This window comes from Cebus imitator, unplaced genomic scaffold (genome assembly GCF_001604975.1).
Source record: "Cebus imitator isolate Cc_AM_T3 unplaced genomic scaffold, Cebus_imitator-1.0 Scaffold401, whole genome shotgun sequence".
In the NCBI taxonomy this organism is placed as follows: domain Eukaryota; kingdom Metazoa; phylum Chordata; class Mammalia; order Primates; family Cebidae; genus Cebus; species Cebus imitator.
In genome coordinates, this window is record NW_016107716.1 from 653,675 (window position 1) to 678,047 (window position 24,373).

Sequence of the window (24,373 nt, forward strand, 5' to 3'; positions counted from 1 at the left end):
AATCAAATTATTTTTTTAAATAAAATATTTATTTTAGGGAGAAACTATTAAAATCTTTTTTCCCCTAGAGAATGGCTACTGTGAGGATTGTTCAGTGTGGTTTCACGTCCCTGAATACCATCAATATCCCTGTGTGTATTCCAACAATTTAATTCAGCTGGCAGAACTGTACCCCTTTAAGGTAGAGATTATGCTAACATTTTAGAAGAGGGTCATCTTGTTTCTTTTTGGAAAAGTGCCTCCAGATGAGCATCTATGGCAGCATTGTCCAACATATCATGCTGTCGTGATAGAGTATGGTAGCTTCTAGCTGCATGTGGCTATTAAGCACTTAAAATGTGGCTAGTGTAACTGAGGGACTAGATTTAACTTTATTATGTTTAGTGAACTTAAATAGCCACAGGTCTGTAGACTTCTCTGCATGTTCTGGGCCAATGAGACTGCTGTTTGAAATTTTGATATTTAACTCATCAAAGAACACATGCTTGAAGATAAAGGCAAACAAAAAGACAATGGAAAGAAAGCTTTCATACTGGAAGCATGCCGAAGCAGCCCAAAATGAATGAGATGAAATTAATTACCACTTTCCTTTTCCAACTCATCATGTTGATTATGGACTATTACTAACTACACACCAGGGCTTTGGGACTCGCAATAATTTTCATACAATTTGTGCTACTTAGTTTGAGTTGAATGTGGCATGCTTATACCTTCTTAGCACCCCTTACTCAACTGACAAAGCTTTAACTACTTTTTACATTACTTTAAGACATTCTTCTCCAATTCCTTCTTTGTGAAACATAAATTGATTGCTTATTCAACATGATGTCTTTCAGCTGTAAGAGGATTTATCTTCATATCCACACAAGAACATGTGTTTATAGACTGCAACTTACTACAGCAGCTAACAGTAGAAGGAACTCAGTCAGACACGAAGAATAGTAAAAGAGCAAGGTAAAGGAAGACTAATTGAGTTCGTAGAATTAGAGATGCACATGTAATAGGATTGTCAATGAATGACAAAGCCAAATAAAACAGGGTCAGTGGTTGAACACATGTATACCCTTTGATCTACCAATTCCACTCCTAACTATACACCAAAGAGAAATAGATACATATTTAATATATTCACCAAAAGGTATATGCAACACTGTTCATAAATAGCAGCACTATTATTTAACAACCCCAAATTGTACTACTCAAATGTCTATCAATGGTAGAATTGATAAATGAATTGTGTTACCTCTACACAATGGCTACTACACATCAATGAGAATAAATGGTCTCTGACTGCACATCACAATTTGGATTAATCTCAAATACAATTCTGAGTGAAAGAAGAAACAAATGGTTTTCACTTTACAATTATATTCATATAATGTTCCAAATGAGGTCATACTGTTCTGTGGTGTTAAAAATCAGAATTGTGGTTATCCTTGGGAAGTATATTTGGAAGGGAGCATAGGAGGTTTCTGGGATACTGGTAATGTTCTGATTTCTCATTTGGACCCTGATTACAATTATCTATTGGTACATAACAAATTACTTCAAAACTTAGGAGCTTAAATCAATAAACATTTATTATCTCACCTTTCCTGTGGATCAGGAAACTGTGTACAGCTTAGCTGGGTGCCTCTGGCTCAAGGCGTCTCACAGAGGTGCAGTCAAGTTGTTGTCTGGGGCTGTGGTCTCAACTGAGGCTCAACTGAAAAGGGATCGGCTTCCAAGGTCACTCAAGTGTTTCTTGACAGGATTCAGTTTCCAAGGTCACTCATGTGTTTCTTGACAGGATTGAGTTTCTCACACTCTTGTGTTTCTTGACAGGATTCAGTTTCTCACAGGCTGTTGGAATGAGGGCCTCAGTTTCTTAATGACTTTTGGCTAGGACCTCCCTTGGTTCTTTGCTGTATGGGCCTCTCCAAAGGGCAGCTTATGTCGTATTTGGTTTCCTTCAGAGCAAGTGAGCAAGAGTGTGAGAGAGACTGAGCCTACAATATGGAAGCCATAGTTGTTGTTTTTTTAAACATAACCTTGGACATGACATTTTACCACTTCTGTCATATTTCCTTTATTAGAAATGAATCAGTAAATCCAGCCCACACACAAGGGAAGGGAATTATACTCAGTCTGAGCATCAGAAGGTGGAGATCCCTTAGGATCATCTGAGTGGCTGCCTACTATATCTGTGTTCAGTGTGTAAATTTCAATGAGCTGTACACTCAAGTACACTCATGTACTTTTCTGTATATTCATTATACTTAAAAAGTGTGATTGAGTAATTAATTAACAGAATCTCTGGATCTCACAAAAAAGACCTGTGGCCTTCAGATAGACTTTACTAGACTGAAGGTTCTTAAATTTAAAGTCTAGCCTCCAGAAACAGAAGACTTTTTTCCAACCCACCTCTGCCAAATTGGGCTTACTACAACATAACTAGGTCTTTGCTCCTCTACCCTGTACATTATCACAGTACACACACCTGTGTTCACCACTTTCCCTGAAAACCCATGAACCCCGAAAGACAGAGGAGTTCTTTCCAGTTGTACAAGCATTGGGCCTGGTGCTTCTTGTGTCATAAAAAGGGAAAGTGGTTCTGTCATGATGGGGTCAAGTCTTGGGCTTCCTGCAACAAATCCCACAGTCAAATTCAGAGAAGAAAAACCTCTGAGATGGTGAAGAATGGAAGTCGTATTATTTAAAGTCAGCCTCTAGTAATGACACACATTTGAAAAGGAAAAAGCATAAAGATTCCTTGGGCAAGCATCAGAACAATTGCTGTGGGCCAAAATTCATAAATATGCTATACACTGTCCCTGATTTTAGGGTTGGCCTGTTTCTAGTCACTGCTTATCTTTACTCTTAGGGAAATGTTCCCAGGACTGTGGACATGCATAGAGGCAGGAAAGAAGGGAATAAACGAAGGAAGCCTTACTTACTCTAGGTGATGAGGATAAAATAGCAATCCTGGAAAGGCTTGAGAAATGTTAATAAAGGAGCTGCCAGTTAAAATGCCCTCTATTATTTCTAACTATAAAAGAAGTCCTTGGCTTCTTCTGAATAACCACCATGTCATTTGTTCTAAACCATGGCTGGATTGCCCATCAACAGAGCACACAACATGGTGACCTGCCCTCGCTTGATGTCTGTTTTGTTCATCCATGGCAAAGTATTTAAGAAAAACATCCCCCTCAATTTTTTTCTGTTTTAGTACTTTTGGTGCTTTCAGTTTACTATGTCAGTTTCTTCCAACAGTATTTATAAGAAGCGCTCTTCAGAACCGAGGTTCATTTAGAGGGCCATTGAAGAGTCTGCTGCTTAATGACTCCTCATGATTATTGATAGCAGCCACCTATTGCCTGCATTGCTGCCTTAGCCCTTCACTGGGCCCACACTTCCACCTTGCCCTCCTGCAATCCATTCTCAGCTTAGTGGCCAGAGTGACCTTTTAAAAACATGTATTTTGTCATTCCTCTGCTCCAAACTCACAGGTAAAGCCAGACTTTTGCAATAGCCCATCAGGCCCCAAATGATCTAGATTCTGGCCTTCTCTCTGACTTTTCTTCCTAGAATCCCTCCTTACTCTTTTGCAGAGTTGCTGGGCTCCTGGCTCTAATTCAAACCTCCCTGGCAGGCTCTACCTTAGGGCCTTTGCCTGTAGCCCACTGTGCTCAGGAGGTTCCTCCCCTTGACAGCTGCTTAGCCAACTACCTTACCTCCTACTCACTGTTGGTAACTTGTCACATCTTAATGACATTTAACTTGTGCACCCTATTCAAAATGGCATGGTGGCCTACCTCCCAATACTCATAAATGTCCACATTGGCATCTTCAGCATGCTACATTGTATATAAGGTGATCTTTGTTATTTACTTTTCATTGAATGTCTTCCTTCTTTAGAAGGTGAGCTCTGCCAGGTTAGATGTTTTATTGCCGGTTTTATTTATTGCTGTAGCTCCAGATTCCTCAGTCTCAGCACTACTGACATTTTGTGCTGAGTAATTCTTTGTTGTGGAGGCGGTCCTGTGTGTTGTAGGATGTTTTGCATCAACTATGGGTTCTACTCATTAGCACTTCTCCTAGCTGTGACATCCATAAATGTCTTCAGACATTGCCAAATGCCCCCTATGGAGTAAAATCACTCTTCACTGAGGATCACTGATGTAGCTCAAATGCCTGGTCCTAGATACTCAATAAATATTTATTGAAGGAATGAATGCAGGCAGAGCTATATAGCATCAAAGAAGTGTGTAAAATAATTTAACTATTACCTTATGAAAGGCTGCTGCCTTTTATAAATTTTACATAGAATTACTATTTTCATCCATTAGTCAAATAAGCATTTCAAAGGCCAGAGACAACATTGTTTCAGCAAAAAAATGAATTAAATGGACAAACAATTAGGTCAAACCACAACCAGATACATATGCAAATAAACTCTCTTAGCCGTAGTTTCCAAATTCAAAGTGCCAAACCTGAAATTTTATTGCAAAGGTTTACAAAATACAATAAAATAGTTTGAAATGATGCAATTTCATCCAAACGTTAATTCTGATAATCATTATATCAATGATGTAGATTTAACCATAATGACCTAATATTCATCACAAAGAAAATCACAGCCTAAGCCTTAAATGCATTCAGTAAAATGTGAATTAAACTTGGCAGAGAATTCTGGTTTCTCCCTAGGTTTAAAATTCAAGTCATTGGTTATATGTAAGCGATTTAATTCTAAGCCTAAAATTACAATGTACTTTAATCCTTTCTCTGCAATTCAAATATTTACTTGACAATGCAATACCAGTTGTGCCTTCCAAATTAGTCCTTGTAGTGACGCATTTTTAGTCCAAGACAGTTGATTGGGTCTTCTTCTCCCCTAAATTTGTTTTTTTCCCCTCTACCCCATTCTCCACAAGTCCATAATTACTGTTGCAATTGGCAAATCCCACTCTCAGCAGTAAGAAAATATTTTTCCACACTTCAACATGTGTTTGTATAAGACAAGTTTTTTGGTTTAATGGAGGTCACAAATACACTGACGGAGTCATTAGCTTGGACATTTTGTCTTCCTCGATAATGGAGACATGTTAAATTTCAAAACCATTTGACTGTTTTAAATACCTGTTTCTTTAAAAGCATAGTTTTCAAATTCTTTATGGGAAAATGATGTTCTAGTTATCTATTACAACCTAATAAATATAATGGCTCAGTGTAATAATATAATAATTGATTATCTCTCATCTCATGGTTCTGTGGGTTGATTGAACTCATCCAGATGGTTCTCACTGGAGTCTTTCATGTAGCTGCAGTTAAACAGCAGCTGTGGCTGAAGCCATCTGAAGGCTTGATTGGGTAGACATCCAAGATGGCTTCTTTTGTCATATGTTGTTGCCTGGACTTGAACAGCTGACATAGTGAAGGCTGGCCAGGCATTTCTCCCTCTCTCCACATTACTTCTCCACATGGATGATTTCTATACAATATGGTGGTCACAGGGTTGTTGGACTTCTAACATGGTAGCTGGCTTTCCTCAAAGTGAGCATTCCAAGATATCCATGTGGATATTATAAGGCTTCTAGGATTCTTCTGACCAAGGCCCAGAAGTCATGTAGTGCTATCTCTACAATATTCTGTTAAAAGTGAGTCACAAGACTAGTCCAGATTCAAGAGAAGGAGACTAGACAGAAGTGTAAATATTAGAAGGTGTGGCTACTTGAAGGTCATCTTTGTATCCCTAATATCATAGACAAAAAAAGATGAGCAATACAATTATCCAGTTTTTGAGGATAAAGTCTTAAACATATTGCTTAATAAGGATCATTTTTTAAGTTCTTTTCACTCTCCCTTTGGCTACCAAGCTGGTAGTCTTTTTGATCAGCAGTATAACCTTTCACTCAAGGTTGAAAATGGTAGTGGGAGAAACAATGTCTGTAGAATTGGTAGAAGCCAAGTCCAATGCTCCTGGACAAGTGGACTCTTTAATTCATCTCCTCTGTGTTTCTGTTGCCCTGATGACTATGGTGGCTTCAGTATGCCCATTTTCTTCCATAGCATTCCCTGAACATGACTTAGAAATGACAGTCCCATTCCTCTTCTTTGCAAGTATCAGGGTAGAAGCAAGTTTCAGCAGCAATGAGCAGAGTGTAAATGCTTCATATAGTCCATGACAGATTACAATTAACTGTAATATGTTGACCTTTTCTGAATGCTTGGTCATTTGCTGGACATTTCCATTCTCTCCAGTTAATGGCTTCAGTGCCTGTTAGGAATTAATTCCGTGGATAATTATAATCTCTCTTCAGAGTGTTGCAGAGGTCAACGAGATACAGCAATAAACCCCCATTTCAAGTGCAGTCCTATGGCAACTTTTCTGAAAATGAAGGGCAGCACTCCTTCCTTCAGCTTTGCTGGCAATTGACTAGGCTAATGCTACTTTATGGCTTGTTATCAAATCTGAAAATTATTCGTGTTCTTTTTACATCTCCAGGTTTAGGTGGGAAGAGAAAATAAAAGGCAAGCAAGTGGCTTCATCACAAAATACCCTGGGATTGAGGAAAGGCACTTCTGAGCAAAGATCATTGGAAAAGCACTGTTAATCAGTTCTTATTTTTATAAACTGTGGCTGTCCACCAGCAGAGAGTTTAAGGACTGAGATGCACTAGCTTGCAGAAAAGAATTGTTTTCTTTTTCTTTTTCTTTTTTAGCTTTTGTTTTACTATTATACTTTAAGTTCTGCAATACATGTGCAGAACATGCAGGTTTGTTACATAGGTATACACGTGCCATGGTGTTATTCTGCACACATCAACCCATCATCTACATTAGGTATTTCTCCTAATGCTATCCTTCCCATAACCCCCTAATCCCTGTCAGGCCTCAGTGTGTGATGTTCCCTTCCCTGTGCCCATGTGTTCTCATTGTTTAACGCTACACTTATGACTGAGAATATGTAGTGTTTGGTTTTCTGTTCCTGTGTTAGTTGCTGAGAATGATGGTTTCCAGCTCCATCCATGTCCCTGCAAAGAACATGAACTCATCCTTTTCTATTGCTGCATGGTATTCCATGGTGTATATGTGCCACATTTTCTTTATCTAGTCTATCACTGATGCATAGTTGGGTTGGTTCTAAGTCTTTGCTATTGTAAACAGTGCTGCAGTATACATACATGTGCATGTATCTTTATAGTAGAATGATTTATAATCCTTTGGATAAATAGCCAGTAATGGCATTGCTGGCTCAAATGGTATTCTGGTTCTAGATCCCTGAGGAATTGCTATACTGTCTTCCACAATGGTTGAACTAATTTACACACCTACCAACAGTATAAAAGTGTTCCTACTTCCCCACATCTTCTCTAGCATCTTTTGTTTCCTGACTTTTTGAAGAAACAAAAAGTGTCAGACGGTATCTCATTGTGGTTTTGATTTGAGAAATCTCTAATGACCAGTGGTGATGAGCTTATCTTCATATGTTTGTTGGCGGAATAAATGTCTTCTTTTGAGAAGTGTCTGTTCATATCCTTCACTCACTTTTTGATGGGGTCGTTTGTTTTTTTCTTACACATTTGTTTAAGTTCCTTGCAGATTCTGGATATTAGCCTTTTATCAGGTGAATAGATTGTAAAATCTTTCTCCCATTCCGTAGGTTGCCTGTTCACTCTGATAGTTTCTGTTGCTGTGCAGAAGCTCTTTAGTTTAATTAGATCCCATTTGTCAATTTTGGCTTTTGTTGCCATTGCTTTTGGTGTTTTACTTATGAAGTCTTTGCCCATGCCTATGTCCTGAATGGTATTGCCTAGGTTTTCTTCCAGGGTTATGGTTTTAGGTCTTACATTTTAGTCTTTAATCCATCTTGAGTTAATTTTTGTATAAGGCATAAGAGAGGGGTCCAGTTTCAGTTCTCTGCATATGGCTAGCCAGTTTTCCCAACACCGTTTATTAAATAGGGAATCCTTTCCCCATTGCTTGTTTTTGTCAGGTTTGCCAAAGATCAGATGGTTTTAGAGATGTGGTGTTATTTCTGAGGTCTGTGTTCTGTTCCATTTGTCCATATATCTGTTTTGGTACCAGTACCATGCTGTTTTGGTTACTGTAGTCTTATAGTATAGTTTGAAGTCAGGCAGTGTGATGCCTCCAGCTTTGTTCTTTTTGCTTAGGATTGTCTTGGCTATATGGGCTCTTTTTTAGTTCCATATGAAATTTAAGGTAGTTTTTTTCTAATCCTGTGAAGAAAGTCAATGGTAGCTTGATAGGGATAGCATTGAATCTGTAAATCACTTTAGACAGTATTGCCATTTTCACAATATTGAGTCTTTCTACCCATGAGCATGAAATGTTTTACTATTTCTTTGTGTCCTCTCTTATTTCCTTGAGCAGTGGTTTGTAGTTCTCCTTTAGGAGGTCCTTCACACTCCTTGTAAGTTGTATTGCTAGGTATTTTATTCTCTTTGTAGCAATTGTGAATGGGTGTTCACTCATGATTCAGTTCTCTGTTTGTCTATTATTAGTGTATAGGAAAGCCTGTGATTTTTGCACATTGCTTTTGTATCCTGAGGCTTTGCTGAAGTTGCTTATCAGCTTAAGGAGATTTTTAGGCTGAGATGATGAGGTTTTCTAAATGTACAGTCATGTCATCTGCAAACAGAGATAGTTTGACTTCCTCTCCTCCTATTTGAATACACTTTATTTCTTTCTCTTGACTGATTGCCCTGGCCAGAACTTCCAATACTATGTTGAATAGGAATGGTAAGAGAGGGCATGCTTGTCTTGTGCCGGTTTTCAAAGGGAGTGTTTCCAGCTTTTGCCCATTCAGTATGATATTGGCTGTGGGTTTGTAATAAATAGCTCTTATTATTTTGACATACGTTCCATCAATACTTAATTTATTGAGAGTTTTTAGCATGAAGCAGTGTTGAAATTTAACAAAGGCCTTTTCTGCATCTATTGAGATAATCATGGGTTTTTGTCATTGGTTCTGTTTATGTGATGGATTACATTTATTTATTTGCATATGTTGAACCAGCCTTGCATCCCTGGGATGAAGCTGACTTGATCATGGTGGATAAACTTTTTGATGTGCTGCTGGATTCAGTTTGCCAGTATTTTATTGAGGATTTTTGCAACAATATTCACCAGGGATATTGGCCTGAAATTTTCTTTTTTTGTTGTTGTGTCTCTGCCATGTTTTGGTATCAGAATGATGCTAGCCTCATAAAATGAGTTAGGGAGGAGTCCCTCTTTTTCTATTGTTTAAAGTAGTTTCAGAAAGAATAGTACCAGCTCCTCTTTGCACCTCTGGTAGAATTCGGCTGTGAATCCATCTGGTCATGGGCTTTTTTTTGGCTGGTAGGCTATTAATTACTGCCTCAATTTCAGAACTTGTTGTTGGTCTATTCAGGGATTTGACTCCTTCCTTGTTTCATCTTAGGAGTGTGTATGTGTCCAGGAATTTATCCATTTCTTCTAGATTTTCTAGTTTATTTGTACAGAGGTGTTTATAGTCTTATCTGATGGTAGTTTGTATTTCTGTGAGATCAGTGGTGATATCCCCTTTATCTTTTTTTTTATTGTGTCTGTTTGATTTTTCTCTCTTTTCTTCTTTATTAGTCTGACTAGTGGTCTATCCATTTTGTTAATATTTGCAAAAAAGCAGCTCCTGGATTCATAGATTTTTTTGAAGAGTTTTTCATGTCTCTGTCTCCTTCAGTTCTGCTCTGAAACCCTATGAGCCAAAAGAGAGTTGGGGCCAATATTCAACATTTTTAAAAGAATTTTCAACCCGTAATTTTATATCCAGCCAAACTAAGCTTCATAAGCGAAGGAGAAATAAAATCCTTTACAGACAAGCAAATGCTGATAGATTTTGTCACCAGCAGGCCTGCTCTTGAAGGAAGCACTAAATATGGAAAGGAAAACCTGGTACCAGCCACAACAAAAACATACCAAATTGTAAAGACCGTTGACACTATGAAGAAACCACATCAACTAACAGGCAAGATAACCAGCTAGCATCATAATGACAGGATCAAATTCACACATAACAATATTAATCTTAAATGTAAACAGGCTAAATGCCCCAATTAAAAGACACAGAGTGGCAAATTGGATGAAAAGGCAAGACCTATTAGTGTGCTGTATTCAGGAGACCTATCTCACATGCAAAAACTCACATGGCTCAAAATAAAGGGATGGAGGAATATTTATGAAGGAAATAGAAAGCAAANAAAAAAAAAAAAAAAAAAAAAAAAAAAAAAAAAAAAAAAAAAAAGCAGGGTGTGCAGTCCTGGTCTCTGATAAAACAGACTTTAAACCAACAAAGATGAAAAGAAAAAAAGGGCATTACATAATGATAAAGGGATCAATGCAACAAGAAGAGCTAACTATCCTAAATATATATATGCACCCAATATAGGAGCACTCAGATTCATAAAGCAAGTTCTTAGAGACCTACAAAGAGACATAGACTCTCACACAATATGAGTTGGAGATTTTAACACCCCACTTTCAATATTAGACAGGTCAACAAGACAGAAAATTAACAAGGATATTCAGGACTTCAACTCAGCTCTGGACCAAGTGGACCCAATAGGTAGCTACAGAACTCTCCACCCCCAATCAACAGAATATACATTCTTCTCAGCACCACATTGTACTTATTCTAAAATTGACCACACAATTGGAAGTAAAACACTCCTCAGCAAATGCAAATGAATGGAAATCAGTCTCTCAGACCACAGTGCAATCAAATTAGAACTCAGGATTAAGAAACTCACTCAAAACCGCACAACTACATGGAAACTGAACAACCTGCTCCTGAATGACTACTGGGTAAATAAAGAAATTAAGGCAGAAATAAATAAATTCTTTGAAACAAATGAGAACAAAGACACAATGTACCAGAATCTTTGTGACACAGCTAAAGCAGTGTTTAGAGGGAAATTTATAGCACTAAATGCCCACAGGAGAAAGTGGGAAAGATCTAAAATTGCAACCCTAACATCACGATTAAAAGAACTAGAGAAACAAGAGCAAACAAATTCAAAACCTAGCAGTAGACAAGAAATAACTAAGAATTGTTTTCCCACCTCTTTGAAGAACCTTTAAGTACAGGAAGAAGAAAGAATCCTGTGTGTGTGTGTGTGTGTGTGTGTGTGTGTATACCTATGAAGTGAGAGTTCAACACCCTTTCACTGCACCTTAATGCCTGTCTTTCTAAATAAAAATACTGCACATCCATCTTTCAAGAAGTTACATTAGAATGTTATTTCACTGTTTATAAAATGCTTTCATATATAATCCCAAATTACCTCTTCATTTGCTTTTTAAAAGCCTAACATTGCAGCCTTCACAGATTGATTATTAACTTCAGCTTTTGAAGTTTAAAATAGTACAGTGAACTTGTTTGGACTTAATGTTTCTAAAGCAAGACTCTCAAATTCTGACATGAAATATCTTCCTATATATCTTTGTTATTTGATTTTTGTTTTGTTTGGTTTCCCCAATTTCTGAGGAAATCTCAATGCCCATGACTGTTAAATTAGTATCAGTGTCTCAGTTGATGAGAGATCTATTTAAGTTAGTCTAGAAAGAAAATACACACTAGCATATGCAAATATTATTATATATTGTAATTTTAAAATCATATAAATATTAATATAAAATGAGAAAGGCAGTGGAAGAAAGATGTCAAACTATGCTGCTCTAAAAAACAGAGAACACCAGCCTTAGCTTCATTGTTTAGCGAGATTGTAATACTGGAAAATCTACCTCATTGGAAGCTGGACTTCTTCCTCACTTAACAGGAGGTTGCTGCATCAGATGACATCCAATGAAGTCATAAAATGGGATAAAATGCCAAAGCATGGTCTAAAGCCATTGATGCTGGGTATCCCAAACATGTTTCAAGGGACTCTCCATCAAAAAAGGATAAGAAGAGACCATTGTCAAAGAAATGAAGAGAGAGAAATTGAAGGCAAGTTTGACAGGAGTGGTTTAGGGTAGGATAGACTGTATTCCCCTACAGAGATCAGCACTGTGATTTAGGGATGAAAATGATGTTTTTCACAATCTCAACTATTCAGAAAACATTGTCACAGCAATTTGAAATTACTCTTCAAAAGCAGAAAATTTATGTGGAATTTATTATGAAATAAGAGTTATCTAAATTTAGTTATAACTGGATTTTTAATGGTCTCTAGCTGTTTTAGGCCATCCCAGAAAGAAATTACTTTGATGGCTTGAATATCTCATATTCCACTCCTAATTCTAATCATTCTGTTGAGGCTATTTTTAAATGGTGTAGATTATTGTTTTGTTTTGTTTCTCCTAGGATTTTTGGGTTAGGAATTTTAAGGGATCCAAAACATTGTAGAGTTAATTTTTCTTGTTTGGCAGGTTGTAATTACAGAATTATAGACAAGAAAAAAAGAGAAGAGAAGCATGTCCCTAGTCCTGATGATAAATAACATATTGGAATATTTTATTTCAATTCAGACAACTTCATTTATTCATTAAATAGTAAAATTAAAGTCAATCTAGATTATGTTTCAGGTAATTTACAGAGCATTACTATAGATGTAAAGACGTTAAATAAAATCAATATATTTTGAAAAATAGTTCCCATTTTCAAATTGTGTGCTGAGCAGTGCTTCTTCCAGAATTTATTGACAGAAAAAATTCTGCATAAGGTTAAGTCATGAATGGAAACTACTTTTAAGATACATATGGATTACTAGGCTAGAAGTCTGTCTTTATTTTTGTGGCAGACAAAATATAAGATGGGCCCCAATGATCCCTGCCCCTTATATTCATAGATTTGTGTATTCCCCTCCCTTTTAGTTTGGGTGGGGCTTGTGACTTGCTTCTAACCACTAAAGTTGGTAAAGGTGATGGGATGTCACATCCATCATTATGTTACATAAGTTTGTAGCTTTCATCATGCCAGCAGACTCCCTCCCTTGTTGGCTATGATGAAGCAAGTTGCCTCATTGGCAAGATGAGGAGACCCACATGGCAAGGAACTGAGAGTGGCCTCAAGCCAACTACCCACAAGGAACTGAGACCCTTAGTATAACAGCCTAAAGGGGATTTTCATCATGCCAAAAACCACTGAAGTGAGCTTAGAAGTGAATCCTTCCCAATCAAGCTCTTATATGGGACCCCAGCCCTGGCCAAAACATTGCGGCCTCAAGAGAGGACATGAAAAAGATGACCAAGCTAAGCCATGCTCATATTTCTAACTCACATGAACTGTGAGATAATAAGTAATATTGATTTAAATCACTATCTTTGTGGGAATTTGTTATGCAGCACTAGATAACTGATAAAGCTAATGTCTGTGGTCGACAGAGTAATGATCCCCTGACAGATCTCCTCATTCTAATTTCCATAGTCTGTGAATTTCTTTTCAGATATGATTAAGTCAGAGATGAGTTGATTATCTTGGATTATCCAGGTGGGCCCAATATAATCACTAGGTCCTTATAAATGAAAGAGGAAGTGAAAGTCAAGGAGAGATTTGAAGATGCTACTGCTGGTTTTGAAGATGAAGGAAGGGACCATGAGCCAAGGAATACAGGCAGCCTCTAGAAATTGAAAACGGCCCCAGAATGAGTGCAGACCAGCTGACACCTTGATTTTAGCCCAGCAAAACTAATTAGAGACTTCTGACTTCCAGAAATTTAAGATAGTACGTTTACATCATGTTTAAGCCACTAAGTTTGTGGTAATTTGTTATAGCAGCAATAGGAAGTGAATACAGGGTCTATGCTTATTAGCATCAAGGATGACTAACAAGAGTCCTTCTCGAGGGCCTTGTCTGCTCCTAACAGCTACTGCGCTGAAGCTGTGCATATCAGCTTCCCTTTCCAGAAGTGAACAAATAAATTCAGTGCCACTGAGCATTGCTCTAGAGAAAATTAGCATTTGTCCCACAGCCTTATGGGCCTAGTCATTCTCCCACCTACCCTATCGCTTTACAGTTTTTTGTCTGACACTTATCCCTTATTCTCTTGTTTACTGTTTTATTGTTTCTTCTCAAGATTCTAAGCCTCCCTGTCTTAGTCAAAGGGTGTTTGGACTCAAAGAATATGATCTAATCAAGCCAATTTAAATAAAGAGAAAATGAGAATAAGTAGATCAAGCAGGTCTTGGAGGGTACAGTCATAAGTCAACTATGTTCTTTCCCCCATTGCCCATTTATAACAGCTCCCCAGGGCCAGTTCTTCCTTAGCCCTCAACAAAATCTCAGGCAGTTCCCATAAACATATTGATCAGGTTCAGAAAAGTTCTCTAGTCACTTGTATACTTGTAATCACAATTTGTAATCTGTAATTGCAACGTTTGTCATGTAACAGTCAAAACTCCCAACTCCACAAAATTGCTCCCTTGTGCCCACTTCAGGTGTGGGAAGCCTGCAGTGGGTTAAGGGGCATTGTCAATGTTTTCTCTACTGCCCCAGCATTCTGCCCTAGTGTTAGCTCCTTCCGGATTGAAATGAGGCCAAGATGGTGAGGTAAAAAGCAAGACATTTTTCACTTGATTGGCACCAGTGTAATCCAGCATTAGCTTCTTCTGTCCGTGGAAGATGATGGTGGTGGACTCTTTTCTTGTGGTTGCTTGCATGGATTCCTGGAAGATTTCTTTGCTGAGTTACTCCAGTTGCAGCCCCCTTGAGTCAGGCAGAAACCAAGGGCTGGCTATGCCTAATGTTCCTTGGCTTCTATATATTTCTGCAAAGGCCCCCTTATCCCTCAAAGTAGCTCGGTGGATCAGGACGTCCAAGGCCAGTGTTTCTACTGCATCTTCCGAGAGTCTCACACTTTGGGCCTGCCTCAGTGTAAGGGTAGTAATTGCACAAACGTAGCCTCTGCTCTTTGAGCACGTACTGCTTCTGATAGCCTCTCCCTGTTGCCTTTTTTTCAGTTTGTAATGAAGACACGAGTCAGATCCCAAGATGAGTCAGGGGTAAGGGTTCCAAACTCTGGTCTTCAACACCTTCTTTGAAAATCCTGCAGCACCCTTCTTTGGCATGTGGGAGTGATTGGCATATATTGGCATTGAGCCTCAGCTGATTCTGTCTCAGTCCATCTTAGCATTCTGGAACATATGAACACATATGGCTTCCATCTTTCTTTCTGCCTAGGCTTGAGTTAGGAATCCTAAGGGATCTGAAGTGCTATGGAGTTAATTCTTCTTTTCTGGCAGGTGATGATTATGTACTTAAGATGAAAGAAAACAAAAGTAAAGCTTTTTCTCAGAATGATGATAGATACCATGCTGAGATCGTTTATGTGAATGATTTTATTTCTAGCAAAATGGTGAACAACCAGCGCTCAGGAATGGTGGAAACCAGGCCTGTTCAGGGGATTACTGGCATCTGTATCTTGACTCTGGTGCTCAGTCATGAATGTGACTTGGCTCTCAACTTTTAGTCTCTGTGTCTCCTAGTTCTGATTATGGAGAGGGGAAATCTGATTGGTTCATTCCAACATTCAGGTCCAATGAGCTGGGTGCAGAGAATGAGTTCCCAGGGCACATTGCCTGCTCCTGAGGGCTCTGGGAGCAGACTTAGACAGGACAAGGCAGGTATGGCAGATAGTTCCACTAATATGGCTGCCACACTGACACATTCTTTGGTCAGTGAGGTTATAGAGCATTTCTGATCTGGTAAGTGTCTCTTGTTGCCTGTGAATGAGGGAAACTTGAACAAAAACTAAGAAATAGTGCTTTGCTTCTGTTTGTGTTGCTTTCCACATATTTGCTTCATATCTATTATCCTGGACATGGGCACCCAATTTGCCTCCAACACTTCACACCCACATGTTCTGCTGCAAGGAGCATCCTCTTCCCCCTCCCCTTAAAGGCTAGCAGTAGATTTTTTCTTTATGATATAAAACCAGAGTGGACTGGCTGAGTCATGGTGTTCATGACACTGAAGTTGACCTATTGAAGCTAAATTGCTCCTCCAAAGTGCTACACATGTGTATACTCCCACCAGCAATGCAGATCCTTCATCTTATCCAGTGAATTCTCATTTGATGGCACTATTGCTCTGTCTACTGCAGTCATTGGGCTTCCTGCCAGCCTGGGTGACAGGGAATTTGTGGGAGCAGATGGGTCACCATCAGCACTGTACTACCTTCCTGCACCATAGCACCATTATCCTAAATGTTCTGAGTCTTCCTGGAGTTTTATTTATCTTACTTCTTTCCCTGCCCTCTTGACTCCTCTCTTTCTCTACCCTACTTTCTACTATATGGTCCAGCCCAGCCAGAGTGAGTCAGCTGAGCCACAAATCAGTTAGTGCTAGAAATGTGATTTGCAGTGGCTTCTTCAAGGGAACAGGCTTGCAAAAGATCTTCCCCTTACTCATTTGGGCAATAAATCAGAAAAGCAGGTAATTAATTGCAACCTAAAGTAGAAAAAGTCAGCTCTTCTTTATCAAAATGGCAACTGACCTTTCTCCTAGTCATGATTTAAAAAGGAACAAAGAAGGGAAGAAAGAAAAACTATTATAATCCATAATATGATTTTTCCTCAAAGGTTTGAGTTACTTGGAGGGAATTAGATAAACCATTATGTTACATTGTTCTGCTTTTAGCCATGAAGTACAGCCTATTGTGAGTAATATTTCCCAACTGGTGCCTGTCTGAAATATTAATCATCCCAGGGTCCTAGTATTATGACCAGGGACTTACTAAGTCACACAGTATGGGAAATGATGTTTGCTGGGATGCTACTTCTTTATAAGAAACCTACAATAACATTTCTCTTTCAGGATGCTGATCCTGAGAGGTAATGATGTTCCATGAATTGATAAAGATTTTTTAAAATCTCTTCCTCTGACAGAAAACTACAGAGAAATTTTTAAGCAGCAAAGAAAAATTGGCTAAAGGACAATCAGAAGGGGAGAAACAATTCTGAGAGCAGCAAAAAATGTAGAGACTTAGTTGATGCTTCTAAAACTGTTGTTCCCTTTCTGGGTTTTATTTTAAGGTCCTGCTGTTTGGCAGCACAGATAATATTGCCCAACGTAAACTTGCTAGGAAGCGTTCAATTGTGCAGTTTGTTAAATTCAGGAAACACTTGATTTTGGCTTTTTGTGTGGTCTGAATGCCTGCATCTGAGCTATTTGATTTACTGTACCCTGGGAGTCCAGGGAACATTCACACTAATGTATCACACATTTTGTTTTGAAAGAAAACTCTTACTGGTTAGAGTCCGAGCTCAGTGCATATCATAAATATGTTTGTTTTTCTCTCTTACAGAAGCTGCAAAGAATCGATACTCCTGACTGTCATTCAGCCTTACCCTGTAAGTGTTTGGTGAATAAAAGTGCCACTTAATGTTCTCAGCCTTCTTGTTTCTTCTGCCTACTCCAGGAAAACCATGACGATGAACAACAGCAGAGAAAAACAGCATGCACTCACAATATGGGTTCAAAAATCTTGACTGTACTTTACACTCCGTGTTAGCAAAGTCATTCACTGAAGAGAAAAGGAAGTAAAACATTTTCTAAAGTTCTTGAAAGACAACCAGCTGTTCCAGTCCTATGCAACAGTCACATCTAGAAATGACACCAAACTCAAGACCTTATGGTTTCCAGCTTTAGAAACTCAAATTTCATGAGACTATCTAATTTTAGGAGGTCGATGCACAATTGTTATTCTTAACCCCATCTAAATAATTTGGTAGAGAACTGGATAGTTTAGCAAATCCTGCTTTAAGAGTAGATATTATATGATATATGGCTGTCAGAATTTGACTTCAGCCACCATGGTTAGGAGGGTGGAAAGTGATTTAAAAACTAGACAATTCTTGTGATTTTTTTTAAAAACAACTTTATCATGGTATAATCTGCCTACTACAAAATTCATCCATTTTCAATGTATAATTCAATGGTCTTCATAAAATGTACTGAGGTTTGCAACGATCACCCCATCCAATTTCAGAACATTTCCATCTCCTCAGTAAGATCCCTGTTTCTATTTACAATTAATCCCTGTTCCCACACTCAGTCCTAAGCAACTACTAATTTCCTTTATATTTCTATAGACTTGCCACTGCTTGTGAATTTCATACGTTGTCAGTTGAACTAAAAATTGCTGAGGCAAAGTTCTTCAGATTTTTCCCAAAATGGTTCCTGTCAGCCTGGCCTTCGTATGGAGTGGCAGTGATTCCAACCTACTTAAGCTCCTGTTTTCTTCCCCATAGAGTTGGAGCATTTCTACATCAATTAAAGGGCTCTGGTATTTGCTGATCTCCGTCTTCTGACCAAACTCTTCATTTCCCCTATCGCAGAATTTTTCCCCTAAATACTGTGGGCTAGGCATTTTAGACAGGAAATAGTAAGCATTCAGGATTCTGGTAAGACCACACATAGAACTAGCCAAGACAACAAGTTATGTCATCTAGGATGTAACTATGCATATTTATATTAAAAGCTCAGTTTAATATTGATTGTTACTGTTAACTCCATCTCTTTGACAGAATTTGCGCTTGTGCACGCGTGCAAACACACACACACACACACACACACATTGGGATTTCAAAGCTAAGGAGGCCCCAGGATGTTACAGAACTGCAACTTGAGATCTAGCTCCCAGCACTATAACTAACAAGTCAGCAGTGACTACTATAGCTGCTCACAACTTTGGTCTCCTCATCTGTCTGATTCTGAGATTCTTCCATGTGCTTCTATATAAAGTACAGCTGGGCTGTTTTTAGATTTTTTGATTAACCAAATTGTCATTATGACTTACTTCAAATCTACCCACATTTCTTGATTTATTTGCAGTGGACAAATTCATTTGGGTAAAGCTGATGTAAATGTCTATAATAAGCAATGAACAACTATAAATTGAGATTGAACAATTGTGAATTCCTGATGGAACTTCAAGCTTGCATTGTCCTTCCTGAATTTTCTTTCTGCTTTTATAACCTATTAGAAATGTAAGATCAGGACTTTTGCTCGTTTGTTTGTTTTTTGTGTGTTTCTTTGTTTTGCAATGTGGGATACTGTTTTACCTCATGCAGTAAACTTAGAAAAAGAAAGAAGTGTTTCACATATAAGTTTATGGTTGTGTCTTGTGGCTTTACTTGCTGTTTGCCATTTGAGTCTGTAGGACTTGTTACTCATTTTAATACTGATTACTATCAGTGAATCATGGCACTTCCTTTTAACGGATAATCTGGAATTTTCTGGGAGTTCTGGTGGCTCTTGTCGTTGTGCTACATTGAAAGGCAACACTTAGCCACAATATTTAGGAGCAAAGTGTTACATGTTGTTATAGCCAACAGCTCTACCTCTGCTCCAGTGTCACTTTCCCCCTGCCCAGTCACTGCAATAAATTCTCATCTTTGACTTTCCTTTGATCAGTGTTCTTTGAGAAATGACTCCAGTCCAACCACCTCCTTGGACTCGCTAAAGCCAAATTCTAAATGCTACCTCAGGGTTTTTCAAACTTGGTATTGTTGACATTTGAACTTGAGAGTTCTCTGTTGTGGGGACCTGTCCTGTGCATCGCAGGATGTTTAGCAGCATCCCTGGGCCTGTTCCTGCTAAATGCCAGTAGCACCCTCTCCCCAAGTTGTGACAAACCAGAATGTCTCCAAACATTACCAAATATCCCTTGGGAGCAGAATTACCCCCAGCTGAGAACCAGTGTCCCACCTAAAGCCTTCCCTTTACTGTTCAAATCCAAAGTTGCTTTTCTCTCCTCCAAGTTGTAGAAGTTGAAATAAAAGAATTAAAACCCCTAAGTTACATTAATAAATATATCAGACATGGAGAGGAGAGCAGATGGGAAAAGAAAAGACTGCAATCTTTTACTTATATTTTTCTGTTTGGATTTTACTACAAGCCAGTTGCTTTAAAAAAAAAAATTATTGAGTTTCATTTATTTGCTAAACATCTTCCCGGCAATCAGGATTGACAAACAGAAACAGATGACCCAGCAAACCAAAAGAAACTTCATAAGTTCTACTTTTATTACAAACAATAAAAATTAGCATTTTAATTTCTTTTGCAACTTGCTGGATGGCATTTTTTATGTTGTATTTCTTCTGCATAAAGTCCAATAAAGACAGAGAGCCAATGTTTATACCTTCTCGCCACATTTCACATGTGTCCAAGTCACCCCATCATGACCTACTCACAGAAATTGATTTCCAGTGAGGCCCAGGTTAAGGGGAAATGGGGTGAGAGTCTTAGAATCCCTGAAATTCTTTGGTAAGAAGTAATTCTTAATAGGTTACTGCCTCATTTTTTAAAATAAGTATTATGGTAGGCTTTCCCCAACACTTCCTTTTTCACTTTTTTCTTGGAAAAAAAGTACAAAGTGGAAGTACAGAAGGAAATACAGATGCAGAAAAATGTGTTGACAAACCTTTCCCCCAGAGACAACTAGTGTAAACATTTTGACCTATTTCCTTCCAGTCTTTTTTTCTATGCCTTAGTTGAGATCATACTGTACATATAATTTTATTCTGCCTCTTTTACTAAATATATCATAAACATTTCATATGTCATCAAAAACTCTTTATAAGTATTATTTAAATGGCTGCAAAACATTACAATGAACCAAGATTTCCTTAACCAACCCCCTATTAGGCCTTTCATATCATCTTTAATGTTTTACTGTTATAAAAAACTCTGCAAAGAAAATCTCTGTGCATAACTCTTAATCTGTAGTTAATGTTTCCCCAGGATGGAATGTTAGAGGGGGAGTTTCTGGATTACTCATGGGTTTTTCTTTGTTTGGCTCTGATACATCATCTTCTTTCCTTGTATTGTTTTCTCTTTTTTGTTGTTTTTTGGTTTTTTTTTTTTCACTTTGATTTCCCTGATTTATTTTGAAGAGCACTTTGTACCTACTTTTTTTTTAAAAAAATTTTATTATACTTTAAGTTCTGGGGTACATGTGCAGACCTGGCAGGATTGTTACATAGGTATACACATGCCATGGTGGTTTTCTGTCTCCACACCCCTGTCACCTACATCAGGTATTTCTTCTAATGTTATCCTTCCTCAACATCCCCACCCCCTGCTATCACTCTTCTAGCCCCCCACCCCCCAACAGACCCCAGTGTGTGATGTTCCCCTCCCTGTGTCCATGTGTTCTCATTGTTCAACACCCACTTATGAGTGAGAACATGCGGTGTTTGGTTTTCTGTTCTTGTGTCAGTTTGTTGAGAATGATGGTTTCCAGATTCATCTATATCCCTGCAAAGGACATTAACTCATCCTTTTTTATGGCTGCATAGTATTCCATGGTGTATATGTGCCACATTTTCTTTATCTAGTCTATCATTGATGGGCATTTGGGTTGGTTCCAACCAAGTCTTTTCTATTGTAAACAGTGCTGCAATGAACATACATGTGCATGTGTCTTTATAATAGAATGATTTCTAACCCTTTGGGTATATACCCAGTATTGGGATTGCTGGGTCAAATGGAATTTCTATTTCTAGATCCTTGAGGAATCACCACACTGTCTTCCACAATGGTTGCACTAATTTATACTCCCACCAACAGTGTAAAAGTGTTCCTATTTCTTCACATCTTTTCCAGCATCCGTTGTCTCCAGATTTTTTAATGATCACCATTATAACTGGCGTGAGATGGTATCTCAATGTGGTTTTCATTTGCATTTCTCTAATGACCAGTGATGATGAGCATTTTTTAATATGTTTGTTGGTCGCATAAATGTCTTCTTTAGAAAAATGCCTGTTCATATCCTTAGCCCACTTTTTGATGGGGTTGTTTGTTTTTTTCTGGTAAATTTGTTTTAGTTCTTTGTAGACTGTGGATATTAGCCCTTTGTCAGATGGGTAGCTTGCAAAAAATTTTTCCCATTCTGTTGGTTGCCAGTTCACTCTAATGATTGTTTCTTTTGCTGTGCAATGAACATACATGTGCATGTGTCTTTATAATAGAATGATTTATAGTTTAATTAGATCCCATTTGTCAATTTTGGCTTTTGTTGCCATTGCTTTTGGTGTTTTAGTCATGAAGTCCTTGCTTATGCCTTTGTCCTGAATGGTATTGACTATCTTTTCTTCTAGGGTTTTTATGGTGTTAGGTCTTATGTTTAAATCTTTAATCCATCTGGAGTTAATTTTTGTATAAGGTGTAAGGAATGGGTCCAGCTTCAGCTTTCTGCACATGGCTAGCCACTTTTCCTAACACCATTTATTAAACAGGGAATCCTTTCCCCGTTGCATGTTTTTGTCAGGTTTGTCAAAGATCAGATGGTTGTAGGTGTGTGGTCTTAATTCCCAGGCCTCTGTTCTGTTTCATTGGTCTATATCTCTGTTTTGGTATTAGTACCATGCTGTTTTGATTACTGTAGCCTTGTAGTATAGTTTGAAGTCAGGTAGCATGATGCCTCCAGCTTTGTTCTTTTTGCTTAGGATTGTCTTGGCTATGTGGTCTCTTTTTTGGTTCCATGTGAAGTTTAAGTTGGTTTTTTTCCAGTTCTATGAAGAAGGTCAATGATAGCTTGATGGGAATAGCATCGCATCTATAAATTACTTTGGGCAGTATGGCCATTTTCATGGTATTGATTCTTCCTAACCTAGAGCATGGAATGTTTTTCCATCTGTTTGTGTCCTCTCTTACTTCCTTGAGCAGTGGTTTGTAGTTCTCCTTGAAGAGGTCCTTCACATCCTATTTTAGTTGTATTTCTAGGTATTTTATTCCCTTTGTAGCAATTGTGAATTGGAGTTTGCTCATGATATGCCTCTCTGTTTGTCTTTTATTGGTGTATAGGAATGTTTGTGATTTTTGCACATTGATTTTTGTATCCTGAGACTTTGCTGAAGTGATTTTTGCACACTGATTTTGTATCCTGAGACTTTGCTGAAGTTGCTTATCATCTTAAGCAGATTTTGGGCTGAGAAGATGGGGTCTTCTAAATATACGATCATGTCGTCTGCAAATACAGACAATTTGACTTTCTCTTTTCCTAATTGAATATGCTTTATTTATTTTTCTTGCCTAATTGCTCTGGCTAATACTTCCAATGCTATGTTGAATGGGAATGGTGAGAGAGGGCACCCTTGTCTAGTGCCAGATTTCAAAGAGAATGTTTCCAATTTTTGCCCATTCAGGATGATACTGGCTGTGGGTTTGTTGTAAATAGCTTTTTTTATTTTGATATATGTTCCGTCAATACCTAGCTTATTGAGGGTTTTTAGCATAAAGGGCTGTTGAATTTTGTCGAAGGCCTTCTCTGCACCTATTGAGATGATCATGTGGTTTTTGTCTTTGGTTCTGTTTATGTGGTGGATCACGTTTATGAATTTCCGTATATTGAACCAGCCTTGCATCCCTGGGATGAAGCCTACTTGATTGTGATGGATAAGCTTTTTGACTTGCTGTTGCATTCAGTTTGTCAGTATTTTATTGATAATTTTTGCATTGATGTTCATCATGGATATTGGCCTGAAGTTTTATTTTTTAGTTGTGTCTCTGCCAGGTTTTGGTATCAGGATTGATGTTGGTCTCATAAAATGAGTTAGGGAAGATTTCCTCTCTTTCTATAGTTTGAAGTAGTTTCAGAAGGAATGGTACCAGCTCCTCTTTGTACCTCTGGTAGAATTCAGCTCTGAACCCATCTGGACCTGGACTTTTTTTGGTTTGTAGGCTATTAATTGCTGCCTCAACTTCAGCCCTTGTTAGTCTGTTCAGGGATTCAACTTCTTCCTGGTTTAGTGTTGGGAGTGTGTAAGTGTCCAGGAATTTATCCATTTCTTCTAAATTTACTGGTTTATGTGCATAGAGTTGTTTGTAGTAATCTCTGATGGTAGTTTATATTTCTGCGGAATTGGTGGTGATATCCCCTTTATCATTTTTTATTGCATCTATTCCATTCTTCTCTCTTTTCTTTTTTATTAGTCTGGCTAGCAGTCCATCTATTTTGTTAATCTTTTGAAAACCCAGCTCCTTGATTTATTGATTTTTGAAGGGTTTTTTGTGTGCCTGTCTCCTTCAGTTCTGCTCTGATCTTAGTTGTTTCTTGTCTTCTGCTAGCTTTTCAATTTGTTTGATATCTCTCCTCTAGTTCTTTTAATTTTGACAATAGGGTGTCGATTTTAGATCTTTCCTTACTTCTCATGTGGTCCTTTATTGCTATAAATTTCCCTCTAGACACTGTTTTAAATGTGTCCCAGAGATTCTGGTATGTTATGTGTTCATTCTCATTGGTTTTGAAGAACATCTTTATTTCTGCCTTAGTTCATTATTTATCTAGCAGTCATTCAGGAGCAGGTTGCTCAGTTTCCATATAGTTGTGCAGCTTGAGGTGTGTCTCCTAATCCTGAGTTCTAATTTAATTGCACTGTGGTCTGAGAGACTGGTTGTTATGATTTCTGT

General features: G+C 38.1%; 1 protein-coding gene across 3 annotated transcripts in view; it reads left to right on the forward strand.

Moving 5' to 3' along the window:
* FRMPD4 (FERM and PDZ domain containing 4) overlaps nt 1-24,373 on the forward strand; it is a 571,680-nt gene that overhangs the window by 490,782 nt on the left and 56,525 nt on the right. For all 3 annotated transcript variants that reach the window (XM_037731464.1, XM_017508807.1, XM_017508806.1), the window contains exon 5: nt 17,265-17,310. In XM_037731464.1, the coding sequence (XP_037587392.1) occupies nt 17,265-17,310 (46 nt within the window). The remainder of the gene's footprint in view (nt 1-17,264; nt 17,311-24,373) is intronic.